Genomic DNA, 15,720 nt, shown 5'->3' on the forward strand with positions numbered 1-15,720 from the left:
GGCATTAAATTTAAAATGGACATATTTTTTATATGATATATCATGTAATATCGATATATATATTTGATATGGTGTCTTTGTACTATTTTCAATTAAATAAAGGGTTTAAATGTTCTGCACATCATTGCATTTTGGCTATGATATGATATACATAATTTGAATATCATTGCATTCCTTCTTTGTTTACATTCTGCACAGCGTCACAACTTTGTTTGGAAATGGAGTTGTATCGTTTATTGCATGTGAGGTTTGTTTAAGCTCATTTTCATGAAGGGTGCCAATAATTCAGGAGCTGACTAGCTAAAACTGGGCCTCTTGAAACCTGAATTTTGTCTATTTTCCATTACTTGTTAGCTATATTAGCCTTGTAGCTCTGTAGTCTAAAACGAGAGAAACTTCAGACACCAAACATCTTGTCTGGATGGACAGTGGTGATGGACATTTATGGAAATTATATTATTGAGGAAACAGTTTCTTTAAAATTGCAACTAAGCTTAAATTTCCTAGTGGCTCGTTTGTTTGGTAATAAATAAGGGAAGGAACGTCACTCAGCACTGAACCTTTGCTGTCGTTTGCACTGGAAAGTCGGATTACGCTTCAGATAGAGCAGGAAAAAGCAGGACTTTTATGTTCTTTTATATCTTATAATGTTTTTGTAGGCCTAAAGTACTGTTAAAATGTTTTAAATGCCTTCTTTTGTATTTTACTGTGGTCCTGAGTGGTAGTAGAAAATAGACGAATGAGTGAGAACCTGCCACGTTTGCAGCATATGGTGCCATATGCTGCTGCCATATGCTTAAATAAAGCCAACAAACAAACCAACAAACTATTCAAGGCCTGTTGTTTTTTCATACATCCATCTGTAAACAATGCTTCAATTCTGTCTGCACAATCTGTCATCTAACACTTTTTTCCCCGACAGGAAAAGGGAGAAAAAATCAAAGGAGCCACATCAGTGGAAAACTAACATTTAGTTAGATGGCAAAAATATATTTATTTGTCGAATGTTATGCATGAACGTTCTAAAACAAGAACTGTGGCCTCTTTTATCATTTGTATTTTCATTGGATAACAATTCTTATGGCCAATTTATAATTCTTATGGTTTATAATTCTTTTAAAAACTAGCATTTTTATGATATCTCCCTCGTCACAGACTTAATAAATAATGAACCGATTTTGGAACTTGCAGAATATGTAGAAGCGTTTTTTTTTTTCCTCTTTTCAACCTTTTTTCCTTAAGGAGGTATCACTGTCAGGCTTAAAATCTCATCAAACATCTCGCCTCATAATGTCGGATTGGATTCCACAGTCTATTCAGTTAAAAACAAGCGTGACCAAATGGACCATGGCTCTTCAGTCTCCTGAAGGCATTTTCTTATAATACATCTGATATAAGCATCATTTTATTCTGTTGACATTCAGATTGCTTCGTTCCTCAGGGAGTTTTCGCTTCTCCCCCTTTTCAAACATTTTTGGAGTTAAAGATACTTTAATGAAATGATATCAAAACACTTCCTTTGCCCCGAGCCCTGCACAGTCAGTGGAAATGATTTCTGAAACACAAAGTAACGCGAATTTAAATGAAAATGTGTTGCAGTGCACTGCTCTGCATTAAAATAACAATAATAAGTTGATCTACTCTTCTGGACTACGCCTGAAATGTTTGCCTTGCACTCTTATAAATAAAGGCTCCTAAATGGTTCTTGGTTTAGATGTACGGTTCTAGGGTGGAAAAAAAACGTTAACTGGTACAGAACCTACAATATGTGGAGGTTCTTTAAACTCTGAAAATGTTGTTCAAACTCACATCTCATATAAATCTCTACCATCCACTGAAAGGAAACCAGAAGTGGTTCTTCTATTTCATCACTCCGAAGAACCTATTTTAATTTTAATATAAAAGTTGTATACCAATTAAAGAGGTTTCCTACAGCTGTACATTCAAGCCAAGAACTGTTTAGTTTACCGTACAGTCTTAACAATGAAGGTGCCAAAAAGAGTGAAAAGAATCCTTCAGTGGATTTTTATAAATGTGATGTGTGAGTATCTTTGATGTGTGAATGCGAAGAATCTTTTGATAGTTTAAAGAACCTCCCAATAATGTGAAAGTTCTACAAAGAACCCTTAAATTGGTGCAGGACATTCATATGTGAAGGTTCTTCAAACTTTTGAAAACATTCTTAAGAACAAATTTCTTCTCAAAGCCTGGTTGTCACAAAGTTTCTGACATTCATCAATGTTTTCTTATTTCTTAGTTCTTAGGTAAGAACAGAATCTGCACACACGCAAGAGCACAAAGGGGCAAATAATTCTGCGGTTTAAGAACACGTTATGAATCTGATCTTTCTCAAGAGCAGATTTAAGATCTTTGTGAGTGAGGCCCGGTGTTCCTTAGGTTTATGTTTTGGAATATTCTGACAACAAATGGATTTCCTTTTCATTCATGCAATTATAAGATGATCAAGGTTCTACATCACTGCCGCCTTTCCCTTTGTTTACTTATTTGACAAAAAAACGAATGATCCACTGAGGGAAAAGAGCCATCTCATTTCTTTCTATGCCTCCATTTGGCAAACAGAGACAGGGACTGCACAAGGACCCTTCATACCTTTCTCTGGCTCTCTCCCTGCTACCCAGCTCTGAGCCTTTGATTACTTCAACATTTATTTTTCTCTGAAGTGTTTGAACTGCTAAGCCAAAAGTATGTGCGGGCCCATTTTCACTCTCCTCTCCAAATGTTAGTGTAACTTGAGCCAGATGTAACTTGGTGAACTTTCTCTTGCAGGCTGTCAGTCAAAATTGCATTGGGGAACTGTGTGAGGAAAGCATTGCTCAAATAGGACAATACAATCAGTGCTAATACTTTTTATTGACCCTGGGGACATTGTGCGACAGTGGCCTGTGTATTGATTGGGGAAGTCTCTGCAGAGCCATGGACGGTTTGTCAAACAGCATTTTCACAGCATAAATGGAAATTTATACTGACAGGGGTTTGGCCTTGAAGACATATCTCATAATGACATCCTGCAGATTTGGTCTTTTGGCATTATATTATGTCAACTGGTTGGCAGCGATAAGTGACACAAGCAGGTTCGAGAGAGAGGCGTAAATCGGATCTTGTGGGCTCCTGAGGAAACAAAAACCATCTGCAAAATGATCTTTAATGAATAAACAAAATGAAAGTGTAATTCACTTGCTGCCCATTGTGTATCAACCCAGGGCCTGTCTCGCGAGGAGATGGCTGGTTTACCATGGATTTTCTGTTTTGTGACTGTGGATTACTCTGTACTGGTTAAGTTTGGGATTTTGTTTTATGGACAGCTCTTTGATTAATCAGGGCAGACATTCTGATCAATCAGCGAGAGCTGTCCGATGGAGCTGGACATCCATAGTCTTTGAATGTTTTTGGTGTCACTTGGGATAAGAATATCCCTTAACAAAGGAAACATCACTGTTGTCAAACTGTTTGCAGGAGAAAGAAAAAACCTCCTCAATGGAAATACTTTTTTCCATCTAATTTTTGGCCGTGTCTTTTGGTCCATTCATCATGAAAATTCACAATCAATGTAAAAAGCAACAAGCATTTTCAAATGATGACAAAAACTGAAAAACGACAAAAATGGAGATACAAGGTATGTCCCGACAGCCGAGAGGTACAACGTGGATGTTAAGAAGGTAAAGCAAATAGTATGACAGTACACACTGATATAGTAGCAGTGCTGACAGTGTTTTTACACAATTACAAATGCTTTACATTCTACATATTTACATGGTTTGATTTCTTCTTCCTTCATTGAAAAATAAGTTGCTTGACCATGTTTCGTCAAGTTGGCTATTCATAAATGTTATGCTTACATGGGCATAAACACAGGATTAAACATGAGGATCTAAACCTGGTTTTAACACAAAGTTGTTAATTACTCTCGTAAAACGAGTTAACATTTGTTAGGTTTTGTGAAATTTAAATTTAAGAACCCTGTCCAAGTTAACCCCGCGACCAAGAAGAAGCGGCTTAGAAGATGTGTGTGTGTGTGTGTGTGTGTGCGTCCAAGTTAAACATAAGGTATATTATTAACTTTTTGTAGCTACCCATGACAATAAGTGTAACTTTTATCAGTCACCGCAGGTCCCAGTGCAATCGCCCTTCTCACATTATTGGTAGTTACACCACTCTGAGAGTCACAGAATAGATTTCAGAATAATTGATGGCCTGCGGTACAGTGCTAGACTGTTGCTGTATTTTGTGCGGTTACACATGGGGTGGATTTGTCAAATGGAGGAAGACTGTGGGAAGTTCGAGTAGATAACAATTCTCCAAACCCAAGAGATCTGGATTCTTTTCCAAATATTCACGCCAACTATTTTTGTGGGGTGTTCTTCACCAAGAGGGTAAAGCAGAGAATGCAGCAGAGGATTCTCATCCAAGAAGCTCCTTTGAAGCTGAAACGCTCCATGCTGTTTGAATTTAACATTTTTGAGTGGCAGAAGGGGAAAAATGCCTACATAGAATGTTTACTGCATAGAGCATTAGAACAAAATGCAATTACGTAGTGGAATGCATGATATTGACAATAAAAGTTGTTACTGTTCATTAATAGAAAACAAGTAAACATTTGGATTTACTGACCCAACAAGAGAAAACACTAAGTTTAAAAAAAAAAAAAAAAAAGTCTTAAAACTATTTGTTGAAACCCCTGAACATCCCCTCATTTGTCCCTCACTATTTCCATTGACAAATGGCCTTGGAAATGAATCTTTTAGGTCATTTAATACAATTTTAAGTAAACATATGTAATCAGCCATGACATGTATGAGGTTTCATTTTCCACTGGATCAACAAAGCTAATGAAAGGTAGCTAACAAGTAATGAGAGTTTACAACCACCAAATAGCATTGCCAAGCTGCATGGTTAAATTAAGAGACCCTTATTAGTCCCACAACGGGGAAATTTCACCTCTGCATTTAACCCATCCAGGAAGTGAAACACCACATCGGTGGGCAGCCCAATCCACAGCACCTGGGGAGCAGTTGGGGGTTAGGTGTCTTGCTCAAGGACACCTCAGTCATGTGCTGTCGGCTCTGATCGAACTGGCGACCTTCCGGTCATGAGGCTGATTCCCTAACCTCCAGCCCACGACTGCCCCAGAAATCATCTCGCTTGCATGTAGTGTCGTTTCTGACACTATTGAACACACATATCTGCAGAAATAGGCCAAACAGTACATGACAAAGCTAAAAACATCTTGGAAACTTGAATGTTGTATTACGCTAATTGACTGTTTTAAGCTTTAATGAGTTGTTGGCTACATTAGACTCTTAGCTGAGCTGCAAAACTCCAGAAGCAAACTTCATGCAACAAACATGTCTTGGCTGGTCAACTACTATTGGAATAAGGGGAAAATTCAGTAAATTTGATTTTGAGCAGAACCAGGGCCTTAGATGATAGGTAAGAGCAAGTCGAGGGCAAGATGCTCTGATGGCTGAGACTGGATTTTCTGACAGTCATTGGTGCTGCTGTAGTCGATTTTACAGCCCCAGAGGGAGGATACATGGGGGGGATGGGAGGAGAGACTTCAGTCCTGAAAAATACAGAAGGGACCTTTCACGGCATTAATGCGGCGTGCGTGACGATCACTTAGGGGAAGGGAGGGATGTTAGTGCAGTCATAAGAGAAGGCAGTGTACTCAAGAGTCTCTCACATGATGGCCTTCAGTAATGCTCCTGTAAATCTTGTGACCTCTGCATAAGGCAGGGCACAGATAAAGCCAATAAGTGCGATAAAGATTAATGAGGTCATTTTTGTTGGAGCAACACTGTATAACCCAGGTTAGGTCATGGTGTGTCTCACACGAGGCATATTTAGGTCAACCCAATTCTGTACAACAGACCATTCAGTTCAAATGCTCTTTATTAGTAAGAAACAAGTGAGGTTGAAATGACTGAAGTTTCAGTTTAAAGCCCATATATCAATAGAAAGAGCTGCTTCAATGTGCTCTCTGTAGCTTCTTTATAAGATCTGAAAAGTTTATGACTCGCAAAAGTTTATTACCTTAATTTAAGTCCATAATTAAGCAAGTGGGCTACATGTGTTCAGTAAGGTCTACTGATTTGGTCACATAACGGTTCTTTCTCTCTGACCCAGTTCTGTCCTTGATTTATCCGAACCGAACGTCGTTTATGATGAACAGAGATCGTTCATGTTATGAGAAGGATATATTCAAATTGGATCAATGCTAATAATATATTCAGCCTCCTTGCTAGCACAAAGATGCAAACACACAAAGTGTAATAGATACATTCTGTCTTCTCAAAACAAAAACTTAACTCAGTAAATACAAAACCAAGTATTGTTTTCAGATGATGTAGAACATGTACATTAACTCTAAGACCTTCAACAGAGAGTTACAATCACAGTTCAATTGAGTAACCAGTATGTAATGGCACAACTTGGTAACTCTAAGCTATCTAAATATAGACAAGGCACATATGGTAATTATAGCAATAAAGAAGGAAGCAGAGTCAGCCACTAATACTGAAAGTGATACAAAGCTGATAAAAGGCACAGCTATCATAAGCTCTTGTTCCTACCAGCCTACAGCTTTGAGTTTTACATAACAATGAGATGAATTTCTGCATTTTTATATGTTTTAAGTACTTACATTCAAACTACTATAATGACCTTATGACCAACATTTCAGCATAACCTGATTAAACATTAAAACAAGAGCTTTTAATGCACTGGAATATTATATATTTTTCCATACTGCAGGCATTTCCATTACTGGAAGGACAGAACATATTAAACACTCTCTTCTGACCCATTCGAAAGGGTCGTATCAGTTTTGAAACAATAGTTTAACTCCACAGTCCTCAAAATCCACATAGCACACGTTATACAAGCATCAGTAACTTAAAGTTCACAATTCAGCCCCCTTCAGTGAAACTGTCATGTTCTGGGAACTCCAACTCAGTAAATATAGGTATGTAGTGATAAAGGAGCTGAAGAAATAGGGCCATTGTCTCTAAACCCTTGGAATATCCAACAGAGATGTCGTCTCTGGATAAGCAATTTCAGAACAAAGCAGGCATTGTAGTTCCAGGCCTTTAAGTGTGGTTGAACGTTTAACATAATTACATCAGTACATTTGAGTAATCTTTCTTTGGCCTTTATATAGACTACAAAGCGTAATACATGCTAGCATTCATTTATAACTTTCATCGCACAAAGAAATGGTCTAACATCTCACTAGATCTGTCTAGTGGAAAAGAATTCCATCAGGCAAGCCAATAGGAAAACTGCATACTTGGCCAACAAGTCAATACTGGAACCAATGGGGTGTAAATCTTTGACCTGAAGAATTCAATTTGATTCTTCATGAACTATTTAACGTAATAATCTCAAATTTCACCATAATACTATTTTATACGATTATGGTACAATTTGGAATTTTTAAAAAACACAAAATACATAAATGTAACTACATGAACTATTTACATATAGTGGAAAATAAGCAATAAAAACAATATACTATGATGGAATTTTTTACCTTTGAGAAAAAAAACGAGTGCATACTTGAATATTATTAGAGTCTGTCTCTGTTTAAACCATAGATGCAGAATCACCACCTTCAGATGTGTTTTTACATCCCTAGGAACACATGATTCCTATGAATGGGAATTTTGAGCCATCGCTAAAAAATACTATTGTGTCCATCTAGATATAGAGAACCTAGCTTCTTTTGTGGCCCAGTAGTTGTGACAAATACCCCAATACTGTCTCCAATTATGTACTGTATCATTCCAGAATAGACCCTGAAACAATTCTAACTTAGGGCCAGCTTCCCGGTCACAGATTAAGCCTTGTCTTGGACTAAGTTGCAATGTAAATAATGAATCACCATTGAAGATCTTTTTAGCCTAGGCTTGGGCCCAGTCCAGTTTAGGAAACTTCTGTTTAAAGCTAGTTTCACAAAACGAGTGTGCCAAGCCCAGTAGTTAAGTGGACGTGTACTTGTTGGAGATTCGACTGTTGCTTTGTTCTGATCCTCGATCCGTCGTTTTCAGCTTCATGCAGGACTGCTTCTCGTCCATGGCTAACATCTCAGGAGGCAGGCACCAGCAACAAAGGCAAGACTGAACACAAAGAATGGAGTGAAATGTTGTGCATCAGATTGAATGTAGCAGGGACACAACAAATGCACTGCATAACACCAGAATCAACTGAACTGACTGGAATGAAATTAAATACAAGTTCACATGAAAGACTGACTTCAAGTTCTGATGCTAAATAGATTTAACGTGCACTCAATGATAAGAATTTGAGCTAAACAAGAAGAGACAAAAATAGATCATCAAAATCGCATCAAGCACACAACTTCATGTAAATATTTTCAAGAAGTTACTTTAAAGCCATCCATTTTGCCTGGCCAGATATTAATTAGCCACTATGGCAAAGTAGTCAAAAGCAGTATGTTGGGTAACTGTTCAGAAATATCAGAAAACAGCCTTTTTATTGAGGTAATACTTCTCTCATCACCTAGAATAGTGCCTTGTGACTTGCATTGGTTACCTAACTCAACAGCATAGGCAGCACAAAAGGGCATTTGATAAATAAAAATTTGATAAACTTACCCTGAAGCAGTTCTTGAAGCGCTTGCTGACCATATATAAAGCGATTGGGTTGATGCATGAGTTCACTGATGCCATGTTGATCCCAATGTAGTCAAGGACCAGAAAGAAGCTGGAGGCAAACAGTACAACACAACATGTACAGTTGTATACGCACCTGGTCAAATGACGTTTCGTTGATTTTCTCGTTGAAAATTTGACACCTCCTCTACATGCAAAGCGAAAGCCACATATCAGCAACACCCAGAAATGCCGCCGGCTTCTCTGGGCCCAAGCTCATCTGAGATGGACTGATGCGAAGTGGAAAAGTGTCCTGTGGTCTGACGAGTCCACATTTCAAATTGTTTTTGGAAATCATGGACGTCGTGTCCTCCGGGCCAAAGAGGAAAAGGACTGTCTGGATTGTTATAAGAGCAAAGTTCAAAAGCTGGCATCTCTGATGGTGTGGGGGTGTGTTAGTGCCCATGGCATGGGTAACTGACACATTTGTGAAGGCACCATTAATGCTGAAAGGTACATACAGGTTTTGGAGCAACATCTGCTGCCATCCAAGCAACGTCTTTTTCAGGGACGTCCCTGCTTATTTCAGCAAGACAATGCCAAGCCACATTCTGCATGTGTTACAACAGCGTGGCTTCATAGTAAAAGAGTGAGGGTACTAGACTGGCCTGCCTGCAGTCCAGACCTGTCTCCCATTGAAAATATGTGGCGCATTATGAAGCGCAAAATACGACAACGGAGACCCCGGACTGTTGAGCAACTGAAGATGTACATCAAGCAAGAATGGGAAAGAATTCCACCTACGAAGCTTCAACAATTAGTGTCCTCAGTTCCCAAACGCTAATTATTAAGTGTTGTTAAAAGGAAAGGTGATGTAACACAGTGGTAAACACGCCCCTGTCCCAACTTGTGTTACAGGCATCAAATTCAAAATGAGTGAATATTTGCAAAAAACAATAAAGTTTATCCATTTGAACATTAAATATCTTGTCTTTGTAGTGTATTCAACTGTATATAGGTTGAAAAGGATTTGCAAATCATCGTATTCTGTTTTTATGTTTTACACAACGTCCCAACTTCATTGGAATTGGGGTTGCATATGAAATGCCATATTTAAGTTGTATGTAGAGAAAGTGTTAACTTATTTTCATGTAGAAAATCAACAAAACATGTCATTTGACCAGGATGATTGAAACTTAAAATAGTAGGATTAGTGTAAAAGTTCATACAGTAAGATACAATAAATACATTTAATGCATAAGGAGGGCTTTTCTCTCAGGAAACCATGACAATATGCCACCAAGTTCAAATGATGGGTATGTGCATGTTTTTACCTCAGAAGTTCACAGCGGTTGGGGTCTTCCTCATTATAAATGGTCAGTTTGAGGATACGACTCAGGTGCAGAGGCAACCAGCAGAGGGCAAAGACCAGCACCAGACAGAACACCGTCTTGGCCACCTCACGTCGCTGTAGAAAAGAAATAAGCATATTAAAAACAACACAAGTGCACTGTTATGAAGGAGGCTTTTACATTGCTTTAATACAGGAAAATTAGAATTGTAATCGATTATAGTATGTTCTGTAAAGCATGCACTCGTTTTGGGCCATTTTCAACCATGTAAATAAAAAAAATACTGTCATAAAACGTTTAAATAAAACAATTATCGGATACTTTACAGGAGTGGCCAAATACATTCTTTACTCTGAATATGACGTTAATGTAAACATTTCTTATTCCAAGCAATTTTTTAGCAGTTCTATTGGTCCATTTATCCTGAAAGTTGCACATAATGTAAAGGGAGGCTGCAGTGCTCACATGATGTAAAATTTGAATACATCTGAGATTCTTGTTATATATATATATATATATATATATATATATATATATATATATTCCACTACTGTGTAAATAGTGCCTTAATTTCCAAGTGCAATTAGTGCATTCTGAAAATAATTTATATATCATTCAAATTGTGGTGAATTATTGTTATGTCAGAGATTTACACCCTGAAAACAAAATGTTCATCTCTTTGCTACTGCTTGACACCACAAGGATTAGAAGCAAGCTCCAGTCAGCAATTCCTTAAATGATCATTTGGCTCCACATGGACTCAGTTTGCAGTTGTGTTGCACAGAGCATGAAAAACATGGGAGCATAATACTCTGAAAACATTCCATACGGTTTGTAAGTGGTTGCTTACAAAATGATGTCGCATAAAAAAATGGACTGTAGGACTGAAATTCAAAGGTTCTAAACATTCGCCTATTGTACTGACTAGGCCTGTCTAAAATTTTAGCTGATGATTAATCGCCATATAAATACTTGGATTAACAATTTGTATTTTTAGCAACTACGAAAAGCCTAAAATGGCCTTTTTAACTATTTTGCTTACTAGCTAGTAGCTTCCAACTAACAACAGACAGAGTTTGAGCTAAAATAAACAAACATTACTCACCGCTGCCCTCTAAAGATGTTAAAGCACCAGGATCAGGACTTTTGTTGTTTTTGTAAAACTGTAATAACTGCAAATTCTTTAATTTACTTGTATTTATTACCTATTTAACCCAACTGTGGAAATGTCCCCACATTCATTTTGTTGCGATATAAACATATGATTGTGAAGGGTAACAACTGTGGAAAACCATTGCGGTCAGTTTAAATAATTGTGATTCGACTTTTATGTAATAATTGCAACAGGCCTAATACTGACCTGTTTTAGGTGGTCATTCAGGGCGATCTGGACGCCGTTCTTCTTTCTCAGCATTTCACAAGTCATGAGGGTGTAGAAGATGGCTGTGCAGGCCAGCGGCATACAGAAGTAAAAGCTGAAGAGCCACCAGTCTTTTGCTGACTTATAAAACTGACAACAGACAAGCACAGCACATTAAACTGGCACCACATTAACAGAATATATAGCTTCAAAAAGAAAACATGACCAACATTTTCTAATGCTTGTCCACTTGATCTTCACACATGAACAACTGAATCCATGCTACTGAGACAGCACTTAATTCATACCAAAAGTTAGTTAAATGTGTAAAAACACTATTGCCACCTTTGGCATCAGCTTTCTGAATTCTGTAATAATTCTGAAACTCAAACAACTCTATATATACTCAAACATACATATATATATGTGATACAAAGCCTCGTAGTCATGTTGAACATACCTGCATGAATTGGCTCTTTTGCATTGGATGCAACAGACAGATCCTGAGATGCTCTCCTTTGTAGTCCATAGCGATCATATCAAAGGCAATGGCCTCTGGCACTGCCAGGACAATGGAGAGAAACCATATCAGAGTGATCTCGATGGCTGTCCACTTAGGCACTCCAATACCTTTAATGCGGTTCCAGGATGCTACTGCGCGGTACCTTGGAAAAAAACACAGGAGGTTTGGAAGATTAGGACCTCAATGTAGCTTTCTCTGTAGCCTTCAGATGAAAGTATATTTCCTATGAAATCTCATCTGTTATACCATAAATACAGGTTTTTATTGTTTTTCCTAAACAAGAGGCTCAAAATATATGTAGCAAAGAGTGAAACCATGAAGGCACAGCATGACATTAATGCAAACTTGTGTGTGATAATAATGTCAGTAAAGGATGTGTACCTGTCTATGCTTAAGGCGCATAAACTCAACACCGTGATGCCAACTGATGCCTTCTGAACAAAAGGTACCAGTTTACAGAGTCCAACGCCAAAAGGCCAGTCTTCAGCCAGAAGCTGAAAGAGAAAATCAGCACTCGGTTAATCTGTAAATGTTGCTTTTTATAAATCATCAATTGTTTGACCATTTATGCAGTACTGTTTTGATTAAAATGCTTTTTTGCAGTTGGGAACCTTGACTGGGATACATGTAAGTAGCAAATGCAAATATTCTGGATGTCTGCAACATATTACTGTTTATATGTTATTACTGTGTGTAAAATTGCGCTGCTGTATGCAGAATCTTGGGGGGGGGGGGTAAATAAAACAAAGACAACTCTGTTCTATTCATTGAGATCTCTGTTTAGTCTCTTTAGAAACATTTGCATGAAACACCTTCAACTTAATTTAACACCATGCTTATGCAATTATGCTTAATGAGATTAGCACAATTGCAGAATGCATAATCTGCTGTAATTTTTGCTCAGAAAACAAATACACTGGATCATTTCACGCTTTCGTAATGCATATTGGAAACATGTGTGGATATTACTCCAAAATGAGAGGAAATCTTCTGGAACGCACTTAAGCTACTGAAGATGTAACTATGCACATAGACACACTGGCTGGCTAGTTAAGTTGTCTGATAGAGATTTTACATAAAATAATATGATCAATATTTAAAAACACTGAATAATAACTAATAATACATTATTATAAATAATCAAAGAACACACTAACTATAAAACAAAAAATTGGTTATGCTATTCACTATAACAGTAAATAGTTGGACGTGTGGTGAAAAGCACAGCCTTTATATAACATTGTGATATCATGGGGGAAAAATGTGACAATGCATTAATGCAATGCAATTAATGACCTAATCCAATATTTGAACACCAAAGTTTTCAAAAACTAGCACCAATCAACAACCCACTCCTGCATGTTCCCATGTTCATGTCATACGCCACGACGTGGAATACTGATCCTGATCGTAAACTCCTGATTGTAAACAACTGAACTGAATTGCGGTGTGTATCTATGTGTGTGTATCTATGTGTGTGTATGTAGGCATGTATATGTATATGGATATAAACAATGAATCATGACACTGTACTATCACAATGCAAAACTGACAGCGTGCATTGTGGAGAATTATGCCATCTAATAAGCTGGGTGTATCAACACTCGTGCTTTCATGCTTTTTCTTAATAATTGCAGATTGTGAAAATAAAATGTGGGATGAGTGTACCTCAGATGTATGTACATATATTTTTCATACACACACACACACACACACACACACACACACACACACACACATATATATATATATATATATATATATATATATATATATATATATATATATATATTGTAAGAAAGCTTTGATTCTAAATGAGCAGCAGAACATCTTGCTAATTAAACAGAATAAAATAACTGTAGTTATTTTAAAGTAAAGTGATAACTGTATCACTCTGAACCTCTAACCTGTGTGTCCCAAACAGCCCCACTGCCTCACTTTAACTAAAGCCACTCTACTACATGTAAGATCCTACATATTTGCATAAGCACCCTTAATGATGAACTGAGCCAATGCTTCCTCTCTCCTGATCTACTGCAGTGCTTCATAGCTCTGGTGCCTGAGCCCCTCTCCGCCCCCCTCCTGCCCTGACACAGCTGACCCACATCATCAGCTAATGAACCCTTCCCGGGTGTGTTACCGCAGGCTGTGCGGGGCAGGGGTACTCCGAGACCGCTGACCTAGTGTTTCTAATGGTGGGGCCCACCTTGTACACGTTGATGGGAATATCTATGACGATGTGCAGCAGGTCCCCTAGAGCCAGACTGGCGATGAGGATGTTGGGCCCGTTGCGCATGCACTTATTTTTGTAAATGATCCTGAGCAGGGTGGAGTTGCCAATGATGCCCACCACGAACACCAGGCACGAGACCACCGTGTTGATGTACTTGAAGGTGTCTCTGATCTCCGTGGGGCCCGTGCACATGGGCGGCAGAAGCCGCGGCCGTCGAGGCGCAGACATGTTGGCGCTGCGCTGGACGAACCTGTCCCGCTCAGCCTCGGCTCTCTGGCTTGGGTCCTTCACCTGCGCGCAGGCCAAGATAAAGAGCTCCACCAAGAAAACGAGCGAAACGAGGAAAAATCTGCCAGTTCTCATGTTTGTTTGTTCCCTTCTCCTCCTCCTCCTCAAAGCAGCCCAGTGGAATAAGAACCGCGGTTACTTTATCATCACAGCTCAAAAAGCCCAGAGAGCGCGCGTGGCGGGTCGGCAAAGCATTCCGAGGTAAAGGTTTGACAGCTTTCTGTTAAAGACCTGTTGCTCGTTTCCTCCCAGAAATGACAGAAACGTCCAAAATGACCGGAAAAGAAAGTTTTATCCCGTGAGAATTTGAGTTGTCGTTCTCCTCACAAGTGAAATGCCCACCCCTCAGAAGCTGCTCGACGCCGCTGGGAAGGTCAGGCCAGCGTGCTCCATGCTGTCGCTGTGAAGAGAACCTGCGGCGCCGTGAAGAAGCAGCAGCAGCAGCTCAGTGTTAAAGCCGTTTCTTGATCCTTCAGGAAAAGCAGGGCTGCCGTCGACCCCTCCTACCAAACAACACGGGCAACTTTTTTGGAGGTAGGCTACGGCTCACATGACAGACCACAGGGCGGAGGAGGCGGTGGTGGTGGTTAGGAGGAGGCAAACACGTTGATGGCCTTCTTGTGATCAGAGGGTAACAGTTTGATCACTTGGCTTTATGGTAGCAGTCATTTCCTCAGGCTGTGGTATTCATGTTCTGCCCTCCACTACACCCAGTTCTAGTCCCGCAGACTCTTACAACACAGACATATAGTAGTGTGTGTGTGTGTGTGTGTGTGTGTGTGTGTGTGTCTATATATATATATATATTTCTTTGGCAGCCAAAGTGCAATGTTTGTGGTGGGCCAAGCAACGAAAAAACACAAAGCAGTATACAAATAGCTAAAGAAGGTTATACTTCAGGGACCGTATTACAGAAACATCTACCTTTTTACATACACTATATACACTATATTTCCAAAAGTATTCACTCACCCATCCAAATAATTGAATTCAACTGTTCCAATCATTACCATGGCTACAGGTGTATAAAACCTAGCACCTAGGCAAGCAGACTGCTTCTACAAACATTACTGAGAAAATGGGTTGCTCTCAGGAGCTCAGTGAATTCCAGCATGGTACCATGATACGATTGTTCAACAAGTCCAGTCGGGAAATTTCCTCGTTACTAAATATTCCAGTCAGCTGTCAGTGGTATTATAACAATGGGTCAGCGTTGGTGCATAGTGCACAGAGGTCGCCAACTTTCTGCAGACTCAATCGCTACAGACCTCCAAACTTCATGTGGCCTTCAGATTAGCTCAAGAACAGCGCAGAGAGCTTCATGGAATGAGTTT

The 15,720-nt window shown here is 39.0% G+C and overlaps 1 protein-coding gene and 1 long non-coding RNA gene across 2 annotated transcripts in view; one reads left to right on the plus strand and one right to left on the minus strand.

The window, feature by feature from the left end:
* Window positions 1–5,892: 5,892 nt before the first annotated feature.
* ednrba (endothelin receptor Ba) lies at window positions 5,893–14,984 on the minus strand. The gene is made up of 7 exons (XM_017710100.2): window positions 14,072–14,984; window positions 12,247–12,359; window positions 11,803–12,007; window positions 11,343–11,492; window positions 9,965–10,098; window positions 8,634–8,742; window positions 5,893–8,135 (listed from the first exon to the last, which is right to left on the minus strand). Exons 1-7 carry the CDS (start codon window positions 14,459–14,461, stop codon window positions 7,998–8,000), a joined length of 1,239 nt encoding a protein of 412 aa, XP_017565589.1. The 5' UTR covers window positions 14,462–14,984; the 3' UTR covers window positions 5,893–7,997.
* The window catches only part of LOC108434744, a 263,953-nt gene continuing 263,052 nt past the window's right edge, over window positions 14,820–15,720 (plus strand). Inside the window, exon 1 of the long non-coding RNA XR_001858392.2 lies at window positions 14,820–14,920. This is a non-coding gene — a long non-coding RNA (uncharacterized LOC108434744). The remainder of the gene's footprint in view (window positions 14,921–15,720) is intronic.

Source organism: Pygocentrus nattereri, chromosome 12 (assembly GCF_015220715.1).
Source record: "Pygocentrus nattereri isolate fPygNat1 chromosome 12, fPygNat1.pri, whole genome shotgun sequence".
NCBI lineage: Eukaryota > Metazoa > Chordata > Actinopteri > Characiformes > Serrasalmidae > Pygocentrus > Pygocentrus nattereri.